Source organism: Sapajus apella, unplaced genomic scaffold (genome assembly GCF_009761245.1).
Source record: "Sapajus apella isolate SASKATOON/1434 unplaced genomic scaffold, GSC_monkey_1.0 scaffold35, whole genome shotgun sequence".
NCBI classification, from domain to species: Eukaryota; Metazoa; Chordata; class Mammalia; order Primates; family Cebidae; genus Sapajus; species Sapajus apella.
In genome coordinates, this window is record NW_022436975.1 from 21,290,438 (window position 1) to 21,310,223 (window position 19,786).

The 19,786-nt window shown below is 37.3% G+C and overlaps 1 protein-coding gene across 1 annotated transcript in view; it reads right to left on the bottom strand.

The window, feature by feature from the left end:
* Positions 1-2,104: 2,104 nt before the first annotated feature.
* LACTB2 (lactamase beta 2) overlaps positions 2,105-19,786 on the bottom strand; it is a 31,910-nt gene continuing 14,228 nt past the window's right edge. The window contains exons 4-7 of the mRNA XM_032296314.1: positions 8,039-8,217; positions 4,855-5,003; positions 3,087-3,168; positions 2,105-2,447 (exon numbers count right to left, since the gene is read on the bottom strand). Coding sequence (XP_032152205.1) covers positions 2,404-2,447; positions 3,087-3,168; positions 4,855-5,003; positions 8,039-8,217 — 454 coding nt within the window. The 3' untranslated portion in view covers positions 2,105-2,403. The remainder of the gene's footprint in view (positions 2,448-3,086; positions 3,169-4,854; positions 5,004-8,038; positions 8,218-19,786) is intronic.

Genomic DNA, 19,786 nt, shown 5'->3' on the forward strand with positions numbered 1-19,786 from the left:
ATAATGTTGCTGTGAACATGGATGTAAAAATTTCTGTTCAAGTCCCTGCTTTTAATTTTTTGGTATATAGTCAGAAGTGAAATTTCTGGATCATATGATAAGTCTAGGTTTTTTTGAGGAAGCACCATACTGTTTTCCATAGTGGCTACACTATTTTATGTTCCTATCAGCAATGCACAAGGGCTCCAATTCCCCCATATTCTTGCCAACATTTGTCATTTTCTGTTTGAAAAAAATTTTTTTTTTTGAGACTGAGTTTCGCTCTTATTACCCAGGCTGGAGTGCAATGGCGTGATCTCGGCTCACCGCAACCTCCGCCTCCTGGGTTCAGGCAACTCTCCTGCCTCAGCCTCCTGAGTAGCTGGGATTACAGGCACGCGCCACCGTGCCCAGCTAATTTTTTGTATTTTTAGTAGAGACGGGGTTTCACCATGTTGACCAGGATGGTCTCGATCTCTTGACCTCGTGATCCACCCGCCTCGGCCTCCCAAAGTGCTGGGATTACAGGCTTGAGCCACCGCGCCCGGCCTAAAAGAAATTTTTAATTACAGCCACCCTAATGGTCCTGAAGCAGTATCTCGTAGTTGTGATTTACATTTATCTAATGATAAGTGATGATGAATATCTTTTCACGTGCTTATGGGCCACTTGTATATCTTCTTTGGAGAAATGTCTATTCAAGTTCATTGGCTATTTTTCAATTAGGTTGCTTTTGAGTTTACAGTTATTTTGTAATAAGAAACAGTTTTAGGAATATGGGTTTAGGTCTTCAAAGCATGAGAATAAGTGTATTAGAATGGCATGAAAATGCTAGGGACCTTGGGAAAACAGGCAGAAAGAGGTGAAGCTACCAAAGAAAATTAAAAAAATTTTAAGTCTGGTGGGGTGTGGAAGCTCATGTCTATCATCCTAGCACTCTGGGAGGTGGAGAGAGGAGGACTGCTTGAGCCCAGGAGTTCAAGACCAGCCTAGACAACATAGTGAGATTCTGTCTCTATAAAAAATAAAAACATTAGCCAGGTGTGATGCTGTGTGCCTGTAGTCCCAGTATTCAGGAGGCTGAGGTGGAAGGATTGCTTGAGCCTGGGAGGTAGAGACTACAGTGAGCTGAGATTGTGCAACTGTACTCCAGCCTGGGTGACAGAGAGAGACTCTGTCTCAAAACCAAATGAATAAACAAAAAACTTTTTTTTTTTTTTTTTTTTTCTTTGGGACGGAGTTTCGCTCTTGTTATCCAGGCTGGAGTGCAATGGCACGATCTCGGCTCACTGCAACCTCCGCCTCCTGGGTTCAGGCAATTCTCCTGCCTCAGCCTCCTGAGTAGCTGGGATTACAGGCATGCGCCACCATGCCCAGCTAATTTTTTGTATTTTTAGTAGAGACGGGGTTTCACTGTGTTGACCAGGATGGTCTTGATCTCTTGACCTCGTGATCCACCCGCCTCGGCCTCCCAAAGTGCTGGGATTACAGGCTTGAGCCACCGCGCCCGGCCATAAACAAAAAACTTTTAAAATTCTCACCCATTAGGGAAGAATAAACAAAGTATACTCAGGATTCTAGGCTTATGTTAGTATGACAGTTTGATAACGGTATAAGTTAAATAATGATTGGTGGACTACCTTGTGAACCTAACCACTATATAAGAACATTACTTATATAAAAATATAAAAAATGCCCTATCTTATAATCCTTTAATTTAAAAGTAAACTTTTGGTATGTAATTCATATATAAGCTGATGACTATTTACATACTAAAATGTAAACTTGGGAAGTATGTTGGTTGTAATAATGGATTACAGAAATAATTATCATGTAATACTTTAAATTGGGAATTTAATATTTTTCAGTCACCAAAAAATCATTTGCATGGATCATTTGTGGTACACCAGATGAAGAAAATACACATGATACAGAGTTATGGAACCAATAGATAGTCATTATATAGTTGATAGAAACATCAAGACAAAGTGATTATGCACAAATAGAGACAAGGGTTGAGGAAAGAGTACGGGTGCATAGAAATCTGTGCTGTTAAATAAAGTAGCTATAGAAAACCGTATTACTGATCACTAGTAATAGATAACTAACCACCAAAAATAATATCGTTTAAATTAGATAAATTTTATTATTTTTAAAGTAACCATTTTACATAATCCATTGAAAACTGATAAACTATTAGAGTCTGAATTTTTGGTAAAACATTATATAAGACCAAGGTTAGAGAAATAACCTATCATATGGCAATATAGTGTAATTTACATATTTTAGCAAAATATTATTTTAAAGTATATCTAGGGTGACTTTTAATATTTTATACTTTTATATTCTCTATAAATAACCTATAGTTAAGAAAACATACCATTCTCTCAAAGCAAAATAAAACAAGCTTTCTTTAATCTGAAATTAAAGATGAGCTTTCCATTTCTTGTCAGGATCTGTGTTGCTAACTGTAGAAAGAAAATCAGAGAGTAACAATTTAACAACAGATAAGTAAAAGCACTGGATTTTAAGTTATCTTGTGGCTAGAAAAAGCACTCGTTCTTAAAATTTTGTTGCTCAACATAAAGTTGGGTATTTTTGGTATATGTAGAAACATTGCTAAGGCTTCTACATGAAATTCAAGCTTAGAAATTCTTGATTTTAAGGACTACATTTTTATAAAGATTATTAGTTTGACAAATTAAAAACACTAGAAAATGATTATGTAATTACTGCTTTAACGTCTCTGAGCTTACTACCTTTAATACTGTTTAAAACCTTTGGCTGTTCCCAAATCTACCACATGTAAAATTCTTTGTAGTTTTGGGGTCTTGGAGAAGTTATCTTCCTACTACATGTCTTCTATTGCCATTCTGGTGGGTAGGACTGGAATTCCAACTGAGATTCTAATTCCCATGTGAGCTTTTGGTTCCAATTTGTGGTCAACTGGCCTTGTGCTACTGACCATCCTAGTGTCTGTCTCTCCACCTTAAAGTGATATTCATGGGAGAACTTTGATGGGTATTATTTTTCCTCAAAGGAAACTAAGGCATCTGTAAAAATATTTTAAATGCTGGTAACAGAAGAAAATTTGGAAGCATACTCACATATTTTTCCTTCTTTTTCTAGTTTTTTCAAATGAAGCAAGAGATTATGTTTAGCCACTTTATGTAAGTTCTCAGGAGTATTCTAAAAGAAAAATGAGGGTGAAAAAATTACTTTTTTAAAAAAAACCAGTTAATTTTTTTGAAAGCTTTGAAGAAAGGTAAAATGTAACAAAAGTTTACCTTAAACACATTTTTAACTAGCAATAACCTAAACAATTTCACTTTGTATAAATCTTGCTTTATATTCTATATATTCCTATAGAGAGAATAGATTGTAAGCACCATAAAGACAGTAGCAGTATCTGTTGTTTTTTTTTTTGAGACGGAGTATCGCTCTTGTTACCAGCCCAGTAGCAGTATCAGTTTTGTTCATTACTGAATATTTAGTGTTTAGCATAATACACAGCAGAAACACATTAATATTTTATGAATGAATAAATGTAAAAATTATTCTTAGAATGTTTTGATGATGCCACAGACAGTTGACCCTATAATTTATTTGTTATGTTACAGGGTAATATTTCTGTATAATTTAATTTAAATTTAATTTTTTAAAAAGTTTTTGAGATACAGTTTTGCACCGTCATCTATGCTGGAGTGCAACGGTGTGATGTTGGCTCACTGAAGCCTTGACTTCCCAGGCTCAAGTGATCCTCCCATCTCAGCCACCTGAGCAGGTGGGGTCACAGGCATGTGCCACCACGCCTGGCTCATGTAAAAAATGTTTTGGGCCGGGTGCAGTGGCTCATACCTGTAATCCCAGCACTTTGGGAGGCTGAGGTGGGCGGATCACCTAAGGCCAGGAGTTCGAGACCAGCCTGATCAACATGGAGAAACCTCGTCTCTACTAAAAACACAAAAATCAGCTGGGCATGGTGGTACGCGCCTATAATCCCAGGTACTTGGGAAGCTGAGGCATGAGAATCGCTTGAACCCAGGAGGTGGAAGTTGCAGTGAGCTGAGATCATGCCATTGCACTCCAGCCTAGGCAACAAGAGTGAAACTCCATCACAATTTATTTTATTTTTTTTTGCAGAGATGAGGTCTCACTATGTTGCCTCAATTTGTCTTGAACTCCTGGGCTGAAGCAACCCTCCTGCTTAGCCTCCCAAAATGCGGGGATTACAGGCATAAACCACCAGGCCTGGCCACAAAAGCTTACATTCTTAACCTCTAAGCTATGCTACCTACACAGCAGATATTTAATAAACATTTTCCGAAAACTGAATTATACTGACTGCCACATAGTGCTGTCATACAGTGATATCTCAGAGGCCACTGAGGTGTAAAGCTTTTTCCCTACATACTACTTTACTCATGTTCTTTGATTTTTTTTTTTTTCCTTTTTCTTCATTGTTTGGCATTGCTACTATTTCTCACTGCTTTGCTACTGCTTCTCACTGTTATCATCCCAATACTTGTCTCTAGCAGGTCACCCCTCCTGTCGGTGCAGGCTAGGACACCAGATAATCAAGATGGTTACAATAATGCAAAAATTATTACAAAATGTAATCATCAGGCTGTTGGTAGTTTCTCCTACATAGTTAAATATATAAAGTTCAATGATGGCTTGAAATGGCTATCTTTGTTCTCTAAGGCCAGTTTTTGTTTAATTTTAGCATTGTAGAAAGTTTAGACTGGTCTCAAATCTAGAAAAGTGACGTAACTTCTGATCTGGGATATGATAAGTTTACCATTTCTATAGTCTACTAAATAGATAATTCTAATAAATTTGTGGCTATATACAAATAAGAAAACTGAAAATTACCTTGTAAATAATTTTGACAAGCTCCATTACTGTAAATGATTTCTCAAAGTTTTCACGAAGTAATGTAAGAATTTGCTGTTCTCGAATATTTCTGTGAGAAATGTATTGTTGAATTTTAGCTTCAGCATTATGAATTACTGGGCCATGTCCTGAAATGAAAATAATTATAGGAGTTAATTCAGCCAGATAAAAAAATATTAAGTATAACCGAAGCTAACTCACTCCATTTAAAAATAATTCATATGGTATATTGAAAAAGTATAGTAAATGTCAAATATGAACTATTTGCAAAGCTATACAGGTGAAAGAGATTTAAAAATTATATACAATGACCCCCAATTAGAAAATTATAGCAAATACAATCTATAGAAAACATTGTATACATTAAAAATATGGAATAAAAATTTAACAATAAAACGCAGCAATAAAAATAGCAACTACAATAATCACAATAGGTAATGTTTATGGAGTGCTCACTATGTGCTAGGGACTGCCCTAAGTGCTTGGATTACAGGCATGAGTCGCCACAAAAGCTAACATTTTTAACCTCTAAGCTATGCTACCTACACAGCAGACATCTGATAAACATTTTCTGAAAACTGAATTATACTGACTGCCACATAGTGCTGTCATACAGTGATATTCTCAGAGGCCAATGAGGCCACAGAATCCCATGAAGTAGGTACAATTATTACACCTTTCCTATGGCAGAAACTGAGGCATACAGAGGGTAAATAATCTGTCCACAGTTACATAGCTAAGAAGGGGTGGAGCTAGGATTCCGACAGGATCTCTTAACCACTCTGTGCTCTCAACCATTAGGCTAAGCGTATAAAATACTGCAAAAGGAGAATGTAAAAAGCAGTTTCATGTACGTGACCAAGATTTATTAAAAATTCACAAGACCCACAGAACTTTAAGAATCCTATGTATAGGCTTATGTATGTCAGAAATTTTGACAACCCAGATTAAGTTATACTATAATTTACTTCCTCTTCAAGATAGTACATATTAATATTATATATTATACAAGTCTGCAAGAAGGATGTTCTCAAATATCTGAAAACGAAATATCCAGAAGCAGGCTAACCTATTACAGCATCTGGTTAGACACAGACCTATCATTTATTCACTTTGTGGCTAATAAAATGAGGAAGTCTCTGAAACTCTCTAAGCTACTTCTTCTGCTGTGTGGTTAGGAAACAACTACCTACTTTACAGGGTTTCGGTGAGGATGCCAACTGTAAAGTCCCCTGCACAAAACCTGATGGCTAGAAGGCTTTAATATATGGTAGGTATGGCTACAGAGCATAATTTACATATAAACCACTGATGTGCTAGTAAGCCAGTTCACTGGATTAATCATTACTATGCAGCCTCTCATTAGCTTAGCTTGAATGTGAATTTACTGAAAGTCTGCCCTCTTCTCTTTAAAAATAGCTGTCTTTAGCAAAAACAAAGCAAAACAAATAAAACCCCCCAAAGCTATCAGCCTCCAACCACTTAATGTCATCATACTAATCTAAATGCCCAGCTCTACTGTATGTTTTCTATTCCCCCAGCAGCAGGAACTCATTGCAGAGTGTAAATGTGTTGACGATATTGGATGGATGGATCTTTCAATGGCTTGGTTAGGAGCAAGTTAGAAGAACTTAGAAAATTAAGTGACCTAGTCTCTTTTTCCTTTTGGGCCTTTTTGTTGGGTCCTCTTTCTTAGCTTTTTTTTTAGACGAGTCACACTCTGTTGTGTGATAGCTCACTGCAACCTCCGCCTCCCAGATTTAAGTGATTTTCCTGCCTCAGCCTCTTGAGAAGCTGGTATTACAGGCACCCACAACCATGCGTGGCTAATTTTTGTATTTTAAGTAGAGACAGGGTTTTGCCATGTTGGCCAGGCTGGTCTTTAACTCCTGATCTCAGGTGATTCGCCTGCCTTGGCCTCCCAAAAAGTTGGGATTACAGGCGTAAGCCACTGCACCTAAGCATTTCTTAGCTCTTAAGGTGAAGGAGAGATTCATATTGTAGAGCAGTCTAGTGAGATCTGAGATACTAACATGTTTCTTTTTCTGGAGAATGGAAATAAAGACACCATTTTACAGTTGATATAGAAGGTATTGGTATTTCAATATTGTAAATTAAAAAGCTCAGAGGTCAAACATTACTCAAAGTTACATAGCTAAAATGTGGTCCAAATAGAAATCAAGTTAAAAAAATGATGGTAGCTTATGGAATGAAAATATTTTCCCGTTTCAATGTAAGCTTATTTCTTTTGTTTAGCAGTTCTATTAATAACTGTATTTATGTTGAAAAAGAATCCTCATATCTTTATCAAAAGTTATTAATACGGCTCTCCACCTCTTCTCTTTAACTACATGGCTAGATAAGACTTAGGGTTTTTTTTTTTTTTGAGACAGAATCTTGCTCTGTTGCCCAGGCTGCAACCTCTGACTCCCAGGTTCAAGCAATTCTCCTGCCTCAGCCTCCCAAGTAGCTGAGATTATAGGTGCCTACCACCATGCCTGGCCAATTTTTGTATTATTAGTAGAGACAGGGTTTCACCATGCTGGCCAAGCTGGTTTCAAACTCCTGACCTCAGGAGATCTACCCACCTAGGCCTCCCAAAGAGGGGTATATTTTAAAGAAGTAGTTTGTATTTTTTTTTTTTTCTCTGACATGGAGTCTTTCTCTGTTGCCCAGGCTGGCATGCAGTGGCATGATCTCAGCTCTCTGCAACCTCTGCTTCCTGGGTTTAAGTGATCCTCCTATCTCAGCCTCCCAAGTATCTGGGATTATAGGCACGTGCCACTGTGCCCAGCTAATTGTTGTATTTTTAGTTCGAGACCACCATTTGACCAGGCTGATCTTGAACTCCTGACCTTGTGATCTGCCCACCTTGGCCTCCCAAAGTACTGGGATTACAAGTGTGAGCCACCGAGCCTGGACTTATGTATTATCTCTTCAAGGACAAATACAGAGAGAGACAAGCCAAAATGAACGTTCCTGATCATTTGACACAAATGGTTTGCTAGGTTTGAAAAACTATCCACTTTGGCATGCCTATAAACCCAGCACTTTGAGAGGTCGGTGGGGAGGACTGCCTGAGGTTAGGAGTTTGAGACCAGCCTGGACAACATAGCAAGACCTGTCTCTATTTAAAAACATAAAAAAATAAAAAATTACCCACCTGGATATATAATATCAGCTTTGATTTTCAATAACTCTTTTAGAGAGTTCATGTAATCATAGAGGTCTTCAAATACTGTTGTTCCTTCCCCTAGGATGCAATCTCCAGAAAAGATAGCATTTTCCTCTTCTAAGAGTAGAGCCATATGATCATCAGTGTGGCCAGGTGTATATAGAACCCTGGTTGAAAGAAGAAATAAGGAATAATAACAATTATGAACTGAGGCTTAGAAGAAATTATGAGAATTATTTTCTATCCTTATTTTTAGACACAAATAAACATTCAAGTTAAAAACTTCTTTTTCTTGTACCCACTGAAAATTATCATTAGAAGATTTTCCCCTTTAACTAAACCAAGATTCTCACTGTCAAGTAAAATTTAATACTTTTCCCATACTTTTTCTTTTCTTCTTCTTTTTTTTGAGACAAGGTCTCACTCTGTGTCCAGGCTGCAGTGCAGAGGTAAGATCACAGGTCACTGCGGGCTCAATCTTCCGGGCTCAAATGATCTTCCCACCTCAGCCTCCTGAGTAGCTGGAACCACAGGTGTGAGCCACCAAGCCTGGCTAATTTATTTTTATTTTTATTTTTTGTAGAGACAGGATCTCACAATATTGACGAGGCTGGTCTTGAACTCTTGGACTCAAGCGGTCCTACCACCTCAGCCTCCTAAAGTGCTGGGATTACAGGTATAAGCCACTTCATCTGACCTCCCACCTTTTTTCTTATTTTGTAAGTAATAAGCACTGATCATAACGAATTTGGAAAATAGAAAAGGAAAGTGTTTAAAGGAGATGAACATCAACAATCATTTCTATTCCTCAGAGGGAGTGCTTTTATTATTATATAATATATATATTTTTATTTTTCTATGCATATTTATATTTTAAAATAAAAACTGTGATACTGTTTTAATATCTGATTTTTGACTTCTTAGCTTATTATATTGCATTTTCCTACATCATTATATATGTTCATATCATTTTATACACAGACACACAGACACACACAGACACACACACACGTTTATTTACTTTTGAGATAGGGTGTTGCTCTGTAACCCAGGCTAAAGTACAGTGGCGTGATCCTGGCTCACTGTAGCCTCGTCCTCCTGGACTCAAGCAGTTCACTCACTTCAGCCTCCTGAGTAGTTTGGAGCACAGGTATGTGCCACCATGCTTACCCAATTTATTTTTATTTTTTTGTAAAGACAAGGTCTCTTTATGTTGCTTAGGCTGGCATCATTATATATTTTCAAAGACAAGTATTTAAGTGCTTAGCATAGTAGGTGGCACAAAGTTGCATGCTCAATAAATGGTAAAAAATTTATTTTAGTAGTTATTATCTAAAAGCTTAAAAGAAACCTTCTTAACAGGCAGCAGGTGGTCAGAAAAAGACTCTTTAATCTATTTTTTTCTCTCTAATTAAAAATTTTAAATAAATTCTACCCTACATTAAGAAATTTAGCATGCTTTTATTTCCTCTCCTCCAATTTTCAGTTTTTGTTGACAAAACTGATTATAATACTTTTAAAGTATGACAGGTATTTTGTTTCAAAAATTCTTATTTACATTTACATTGTTTCCTAACTATGCCAACAATAAACCAGATAAAGAAAGAGCTGAGTTCAAATAATCTGTTCTGCAAAGCACCCCTTCACTTCTCAGCAATATACAGACTGAATTCTCTGTACTGGTCACTGTTGCCTATATATTATTCTTCTACTTTGAATTATATGTTATTCTGGAGGCTTCACATTGTTTTATTTGTTAACTATTCTACCTCACAAGGCTATGAGTTCTGGAAGGGCAGGACTCTTACTTCATTTTCACTTTTATACACTTAGTGTTTGGTACTTAGTAGTAGCTAATTTTAGAAATATATTGCTTTCCATGTGCCAGGCACTCTCTTCAGGGATTTACATGTATTATACATTTAATCTTCACGCTACTTTGGGGTGGGTATTATTAACCTCTCCATTTTACATAAATAAATCACAGGAAATAGCAACAAATGTCTGAAGAAATATGATTTATATTTAATTTAAGAGGATAATTACCTATCTATTCTAGTCAGTATTGAGTTTTTACGTATTTGGAATATATATCTATATCTCTATCTATCTGTCTAATTTTTTTGGATAGGATCTTGCTCTGTTGCTCAGGCTGGGGTGCAGTGGTGCAATCTTGGCTCATTAACATCCTCTACCTCCCAGGTTCAAGCAATTCTCTTGCCTCAGTCTCCTGAGTAGCTAGGATTACAGAGGCCCGCCATCACATTTGGCTAATTTTTATATTTTTAGTAGAGATGTGGTTTCACCATGTTGGTCAGGGTGGTCTCAAACTCCTGACCTCAAGTGATCTGCCTGCCTTGGACTCCCAAAGTGCTGGGATTACAGGCGTGAGCCACTGCACCTGGCCATGCTTGGAAAATATTTAATAAATCTTCCCAATAATGGAATATTCTGTGGGAATAGGGCAAACGTGATGACATATAGATGAGGGATAAGTGACTTATCAGACATGAGGAAATGGAAGGCTAAATAGGCAGTGGGGAAAGCTGAAAACCAATCATATCGGCACTGCAGAACTCCTCAAAGTCTGAAGATACAAGAAATCTGGAAGTGGAGGGTGAAGTGGAAGGAAGGGTGGCTGAAATAAGAAGTCTGTTGAAAGTTTGTTCAACAAACATTCAGATCCTCAGAGTCTCTTCCCACTTTGAGTTGAGAAGTGCCCCGATCTCACTAAGTGAAAGGCTGGAGATCTAATCTTTGAAGGGGGTAAAACACAGGCACAGATGAAGGAAGTGACAATATATTTAAAAAGAAAAAAAAAAAGAAAAGAAAGACTACAAGAATATATGTAGATTCCTGTCTTCCTTCTACACTCAGCTTCCATAATTCTGACAATTGGGCCTTTACCGTACATGAAGATTAGAAGAGTCTTATTTCTAAGTTATTTCACCAGCTCAGGAGGAAAGACTCTGATACCAGTGTTGGAAGGTTCCCAACTGAAGAGCTCATCCAGATTATCCTGCAGTGAGGCTTACAACCTATAAAAGACTCCCCCTCACATTCTCAAAGCTCCTAAATAGCTCTGTAGTTTCCATCAGAACATAATTAGTAAACATCACAAGATAATTAGGATTACTAGTCAACTTGTTGGAAAGTCATGTTTAAGACAGTGAATAAAAACGAACAAGCAAACAAAGGAATGTAGAGGCAATGAATTATGAAGAAAATTTCCAAAACAAAACAACCAAACCCCATAGAATATAATGCTCTCAGCCAAAAAAGCAGAAATTGCAACTATGAAACAAGAATAGGTTAGTATAAAAGGAACATTTAGGGAACAAAGAGTTCCTGAAAATTAAGAATCTGAGAACAGAAATAAAAGCATGTAGTAAGATTAGGAGATAAGGTTAATAAAAATCTCCCAGAAAATATAGCAAAAAGGCAAAAAGATGAAAAATGAGAGAGAAAAAAATAGAGTAGTACAGGAGTTCTAACAAAATAAAAGGAATTTTAGTAAATGAAATAGCACGAAAGAGACGAGAGAAAATAAGCAACTCAAGAAAAATTTTTAGAACTGAAGGACATGTTTCTAGACTGAAAGGGCCTATCAAAGATTGACAAAGACTCTGCTTTGACTAAAGCTACAGTCAACTCCTCTGAGTTTTTTCTGATGATGGGACTCAGAACACACCATTGTGAAAATATTGCACCTTTGCATGCTGAGTATTTTAAGATGAAGGAATCACTGTGAAATTTCAGAATACAGTGGACAAGAAGGAAAAAAGCAAAAGCCAGGGACCAAAAAAGTTCAGCAATCAGAAGGGCTTTAGATTTCTCTATTGCAATACTGAAACCAGAAGGAAATGAAACCTTATAGACAATACTGAGAAGGAAAAAGACTTTCGACTTGGAATCGATACTCATAAATACCTTAAATCAAGTTAGATTAAAAAACGGTATTTTTAGACATGTAAGGTCTCAAAAATTCACCATTTCTCAGGAAGCTATTGGAGATGGGTTCCCCCCAAACAGAGGTTTTAACAAAGTTATGGGGCACTGGAGAAAGAAGATCCAACACTGGAGAGAGGCAAAGGGAAGCCCCCAGTGAGAGTGCAGGGAATTCTGAGTTGACACTAGCACCAGGCCTGGAGGAAAACAAGCCCAGACAGGAGCAAGTTATTAGCTGGAAGGCTTAAACGGAAGGTTCTTCCAGAAGATGAAATTGTGAGAATCTGTGATACATTTAAACACTCTGAGGCAAGATTTATATACTCAGAGTTAAATTAGTGATACACATAAAATTATCCAAAATAATAAGGAAAAACAATAACTACAGGAAAGCAGGAAAAGTAAGGATAGTTTACTACATGGTTCAGCTGTAAATAGTGTCTACAGTCATAAAATCAACACTGAATGCTGCTCTAACCAGCATTATGAGACATTGAGAGGTTAGAAGACAGGAATGGTGCTCAAAAGTGGGAGAAGAGGAAAACCCAATTCTAATTTTTTCACAGTGGGAAGATAATAAACTATCAAATTGAAAAACAAGATGTAGCAAAGAATCAAACAGTTCTCTAAGATTTGTTACTGTTACTGCCCCACTGTTTATTTTCTTTCTCCCTAGAGGCAACCACTTTCTCCTCCTAGCTAATCATTTATGTCATTTGCCTGTATGTTCCTATACAACAAAACTATACCAATAAAGGTTATCATGTGTGTCTCTCTTTTTTGAGACCTTGAGGAGCCTAGCCATGATATGTAAATATGTTTTTAAGTTTGGATTTTAGATTCTAGAAGCCACAGTAATAAACCTTTTGAAAAATGTTTTAAAAAATTTTATTATTTTTAAGATATGAGGTCTCACTCTGTCAGTCACCTAATCTGGAATGCAGTAGAGTGATCATGGCTCACTGCAGCCTTGAACTCCTGGCATCAAGGGATCCTCCCACCTTGGTCTCCCAAAGTGCCGGGAATACAGGTAGGAGCCACCACGCTCAGCCTAAGTAAACCTGTCTTTTTACAAAATTATCTGATTGTAGTTTAATTTCCAATACAAAACTCATTTAGGCCAACATTATACTAAAAAAGAATCTATAAAAGTAGATAAGTACAGAAATAAGCATAAAGTTATTTGTTTTAAGCTTAATTCACAGGACCATATTATTAATTAATAAGTTAACAGGGAAGCTCTAGTAAAAAGATATGTGACTGCCATTAGAAACTAAAGGCTCAGTATTTTCACAGGATGATCCTACCAAACATTTAAAGGTCAGATAATTTCACTACCATGTACTTAAACTCTCCTGGAGCACAGAAAAACGATGGGCACACCTGTAATATCAGCACTTTGGGAGGCGGAGGCCTGAGATCGGGAGTTTGAGACCAGTCTGGCCAACATGGTGAAACTCCGTCTCTTCTAAAAATACAAAAATTAGCTAAGCATGGTGGCAGATGCCTGTAATCTCAGTTACTAAGGAGGCTGAGGCAGGAGAATCACTTGAACCCAGGAGGTGGAGGTTGCAGTCAGCCTAGATCGTGCCACTGCACTCCCCACTGGCTGACAGAGACTGTTTCAAAAACAAAATAAAAAAAAAAAAAAAACAACGAAGAAACAGATGGAGCCCCAAACTGACAAAGGTACAAAAAGAAAAATACTACCCAATTTTAGTAATATTATAAAAATAATAACCAAAATATTAACAAAGAGAATCGAAAAGCACAATGAAAGATCATGACCGAATAAGGGTTATTAAAAAATGCAAGAATGTTTCATTACGATAAGATCCCTGAAAAATTAGTAAAGCTATAGAGGAAACTAATGGGCTCATTTCCCTAGACAGTGAAAAGGCATTTGATAAAATTCAACTCTTAAACAAAGTATTTAAGAGAACTGAAATGATTATAACTTAGAGAAGTTTCTCCTTTGCCATAGATATAAGAATCAACTAAATCTTTAATATTAAATATTGAAACTGTGAAGTCTTTAAAAAGTCTAATAATGTAATAGATATAAGGTACAAGAACATGAGATATTAGTACAATGGGAACAATTATTTTTGAAAGGCCAATGTCTGACATTAAGAACTATTATGCTTTTATGGTTTCTAAGTGTATATTTCATATATTGCAAACAATTACTATATTATAGTTGATCCAATGGCAAGGTATTAAAGAGCTGTTAGAAATCATCTCTTTTGTCTGGTTAAACCTGCTGTGAGCTGTTAATAAAAGTATTCAATATTATATGAAAATAATTCCAAATATGTGTCTGTGTGTGGGTGTGTGTCATATCTTATGGACAATCTTATGAACGCACAGAATGCATTAACAAACAGAACCCCAATCTTTCTGTTTTTAATCTACAAAAACTCACTCGGAGAACCATTCTTCGTCTGAAAACTCTTATCTGTCAATGTGTTTGCAATGCCTCCTTCATTATCAGCCCTTTCTGACCCCCTACCATACCAGAACTCAGTAATTGCTTTCTGTGATATTTTTTAAAGCAGCAGCATTTTTAAAATTGGGAAATCAGTAATCTCAATTCTCTAGTTACCTGGGTGGCTGCTGTAATTTGCATAAAACTGTTAAAATTCACTTCACACAGGCAGGAGGAGAAAAGGAAATGACATCAGAGGTGCTTTGCTAAAGACTACAGGAACTGCAGCTGTGGCCTTCCTATTCATCAGGTAGAAAATTTATCTAGTTCGGTTACTTCTCTGATAGAGCAGACTTTCTATGGATGACTCTCTCAGAGAATTCAGGACAGTGATCAAAAACTGTCAGACTGACTTTTCTTCAAGAAATTAAACTTAGCTTGCTAGTTTATATCCAGAATCAAATTCTTACTGAAAAACCTTTCTAGTTTTCTTTTTACTGCAAAGGTTCTTGGTGGGTATTATCTCTGTCCCTACTGCATTTTTTTTTTTTAAAGTTGGAAAGTAGGCAACATCAACTGGCCAATGAACACATGAGGACTTAGGCAGATTTCAACCTTCTATTTATGGAACTTTTGCTGAACAAAACTCTTAAGTGCTGTTATTTATACAGAGTGGAACTTTGTCAAATGTCTTTTCACTAGCTAGCTTAACAAAGGTTTTGCTTAAAATATTATATGTTTATATTGAAAACAGTTGGGTTTTTCTTACTTCATAAAAGCACAAATTGAAAACCACGGTCATCAGGAAATTAAATGTTTTATCCAGGTTTTAGCATAATGAGAATTTGTATTTTGAGAAAAGATTATTTACTACTAGTCATTTAAAAAATGTGTGTCTGTTTTTGATTTTTTTTGGTCAGTTTTCCTCTTAAATTTTTACGGGCATGGTGGTGTGTGCCTGTAATCCCAGCTACTCAGGAGGCTGAGGCAGGAGAATTGCCTGAACCCAGGGGGCGGAGGTTGCGGTGAGCCGAGATCGCGCCATTGCACTCCAGCCTGGGTAACATGAGTGAAACTCCGTCTCAAAAAAAAAAAAAAAAAAAAAAATTTTTACACAGATTCCCATCAGAGTGTAGTAAAACAAAAATTAAATAGAATTCATGTAATATTTGGAATCCTTGGCATCAATTCACTCCAGGAACCCAAGACAGTATTCACCTGAAGGGGAAGCAAGCACAAGGAAGATTTCTGGGACACTGATACTATTCTGTTTCTTCATCTGAATGCTGCTTATAGGCCTTGATCAATTTGGGAAAATTCATTACTTTGTACATTTTTGCTATGTGTACTTTCCTATTTATATGTTATACTTTGATAAGAAGTTTTTTTTTTTTAAATGTCCTGTTCCACCTGGATGACAGTTAATATCAAACGACTACATATTTTTAATCTGCAATATTAGGTATAGATGTGATGAATACCCATGATTCTATGATAACTGTAATAAACCAGTACTGTGATTCCCAAATCTTTGAGACAGAAGATTCAATAAACCATGTCTACACCTTTCATTAACTTGATCTAGGGCTGGTGCGCTATGGAGGAAATTTCAGTATTGTCAAGAATACTTTTTAAGGAAGTACTAATATAACGTATGTTTTCTTTTGGTGTCATGAGCAAATTATATAACATGCTATTATATTTTCTTCTTTTTTTTTTGGAGACAGAGTCTCGCTCTGTCACCCAGTCTGGAGTGCAGTGGCACTATCTCAGTTCACTGCAACCTCTGCCCTCACAGTATCAAGTAATCCTCCCACCTCAGCTTCCCCAGTAGCTAAGACCACAGGCACACACCACCATGTCTGGCTATTTTTTTGTATTTTTGGTAGAGACAGGGTTTCGCCATGTTACCCAGTCTGGTCTTCAACTCCTGAGCTCAAGCAATCCACCTGCCTTGGCCTCCCAAAGTACTGGATTACAGGTGTGAGCCACCACACCTGGCTATATTTTCAACAAGAGGATTGAAATGAAACTGTCCAGAAACTACCAGGTTTCTAAACTACATTTTGAAAATCACAATACAGTAGAAGAAAGGGGGTACCAGTTTAAAAAAGGACATAGACATCTACTACTTCATTTTCTCTTACTCATCTATTCATTTACTTGCCTCTTTATAGATATTAATACTATGTAAGATAAATATTTCGTGCCTTCTATGTGCTAGAGGCTGAGGATATGAAGATGAACCTGGTATTTACCTGTATCAGAGAATGGCTACCTAGTTACTAAACCTATTTCCTCTTTTTTGCTGGGCATACAATTAAACTATATTTCTCAGACTCCCTACAGTTAGGGGTGGCTTATGACTGAATTGATGGCCAATGCAACAGAAGATTTAGTCCATGAAAATTTCCCATGCAATATCCCTTCCATGCTCTTCTACCTGCTGGATTGATTGAGCTGAGCATGCCAATCTTGAAAGACAAGTCTTGAGGAGAGTAGAATCACAAGATTAAAGGAGCATGAATCATTACTTGCAGAGGGCCACTGGCTAACTGGGAACCTTCCTGGGGCTTTATGTGAGCAAGAAAGAAACATTTCCTGTTTGGGCCGTTAAACATTTCTGAGTTGTTCTGCTATGGCAATTGGCATTAACTAATACTGTGAACTTAAGGAGCTGATTGCTTTTTAAGGAGACACCTACCCCCACACACAAAAACCACAAAACAACTTAGTAAGTGCTATCACAGAATAAAATTTGTACAAAAGTGGAAAAGAACAGTTAGTTTTCCCCAGAAAGGGTTCTTGATGTAAATAACATGTAAACCTGGCTTTGAAGAGAATTTACCAGGGAGACAAGTAGTGGAACAGGGCAATATCCAATAAAGGTGAAGATATAAACAAAGGCATGCACAGGCATATGTCTAGGAGTATTTGTACATGGCCAAGTGTTTTTGTGAGGGTAGTTGTGAGAAGACCAGAAAAGTGGCCTGGGGCCAGACTGTGGTATGTTAAAGAGAATAAACATTATCTTGTATGCAGTGAATCATTAAAGATTTCAAGAGCACACAATATAGGATGGTAGGCTAGAAAGGGAAGAGCTGGAGACAGTAAGATAAAGGAGCAAGTATTGGTAGTGGACGTGAAGAAGGGATAGCACTGACAAATGTGTGTGTGTGTGTGTGTGTGTGTGTGTGTATGTGTGTGTGTGTTTACCTATTTTTTTTTTTAAGAGATGGCTTTCTACTTTGTTGCCTCAGACTGGAGTTCAGTGGCTATTTACAGGCTTGATCCCTCTACTGATACGCATGGGAGTTCTGACCTGCTGTTTCTAATCTGGGCCAGCTCCTCTCCTTAGGCAACCTGGTGGGTCCAGCTCCTAAGGTCTGGGAGGTCACCATAGTGACACAGAACTTAACATGGACACGCAACTGGCGTAGTGCACTACAGCTGAGAACTCCTGGACTTAAGTGATCCTCCTTGCTTCAGCCTCTTGTGTGGCTGGGACTACAGGCACATGCCACTGTGCTCAGCTGACTCTCTTTCTCACACATACACACACAGATATATATATATATATTTTTTTTCCATAAGTTATTGGGGTACAGGTGGTATCTGGTTACATGAGTAAGTCCTTTAGTGGTGATTTGTGAGATTTTGGTGCACTCATCACCTTAGCAATATACACTGTACCCTATTTGTAGTCTTTTATCCCTCACCCACCTCCCACCCTTCCCCTCAAGTCCCCAAAGTCCACTGTATCATTCTTATGCCTTTGTGTCTTCATAGCTCAGCTTCCACATATCAGTGAGAACAAACAATGTTTGTTTTTCCATTCCTGAGTTACTTCACTTAGAATAATAGTCTCTGATATCATCCAGGCAAATGCCATTAATTCTTAATTCATTCTTTTTTTTTTTTTTTTTTTTGGGAGAGGGAGTTTTGTTCTTGTTGCCCAGGCTGAAGTTCAATGGCATGATTTCGTCTCACTGCAACCTCTGCCTCCCAGATTCCAGTGATTCTCCTGCCTCGGCCTCCTGAGTAGCTGGGATTATAGGCATGCACCACCATGCCTGGCTAATTTTTGCATTTTTAAAGTAAAGACAGGGTTTCACCATGTTGACCTGTCTGTTCTCAAACTCCTGACCACAGGTCATCTGCCTGCCTTGGCCTCCCAAAGTGCTGGGATTACAGGCATGAGCCACCATGCCCAGTCCCTAATTCATTCCTTTTTATGGCTGAGTAGTAATCCATCATATAAATATACCAGTTTCTTTATTCACTTGTTGATGGATGGGCATTTGGGTTGGTTCCATGATTTTGCAATTGTGAACTGTGCTGCTACGAACACGTGTATGCAAGTACCTTCTGTATGTAAGTATCTTTTTTGTATGACTTCTTTTCCTCTGGGAAGATACCCAGTAGTGGGATTGCTGGATCAAACGGTAGTTCAGCTTTTAGGTCTTTAAGGAATCTCCACATTGCTTTCCATAGTGGTTGGACTAGTTCACATTCCTACCAGCAGTGTAGAAAGTGTTCCCTGTTCACCACATCCATGCCAACATTTACTGTTTTTTTATTATGGCCATTCTTGCAGGAGTAAGGTATTATCGAACTGTGGTTTTGATTTGCATTTCCCTGATCATTAGTGAATGTTGAGCATTTTTTCATGTTTGTTGGCCATTTGTATATCTTTTTTTGAGAACGGTCTATTCATGTCCTTAGCCTACTTTTTGATGGGCTTGTTTTTTTCTTACTGATTTGTTTGAGTTCATTGTAGATTCTGGATATTAGTCCTTTGTCAGATGTATAGATTGTGAAGATTTTCTCCCACTGTTGGTTGTCTGTTTACTCTGCTGTTCCTTTTGCCATAAAAAAGCTCTTAAGTTTAATTAAATCCCAACTATTTATCTTTGTTTTTATTGCATTTGCTTTTGGGTTCTTGGTCATGAAATCTTTGCCTAAGTCAATGTCTAGAAGGGTTTTTCCAATATTATCTTCTAGAATTTTTATAGTTTCAGGTCTTAGATTTAAGTCCTTAATCCATCTTGAGTTGATTTTGTATAAGGTGAGAGAGGAGGATCCAGTTTCATTCTCCTATATGTGGCTAGCCAATTATCCAGCACCATTTGTTGAACAGGATGTCGTTTCTCCACTTCAGGTTTTTGTTTACTTTGTCAAAGATCAGTTGGCTGTAGGTATTTGGGTTTAGTTCTGGGTTCTCTATTCTGTTCCATTGGTGTATGTGACTATTTTTATATCAGTACCATGCTGTTTTGGTGACTATGACCTTACAGTATGGTTTGAAATCAGGTAGTGTGATGCCTCCAGACTTATTCTTTTTGTTTAGTCTTGCTTTG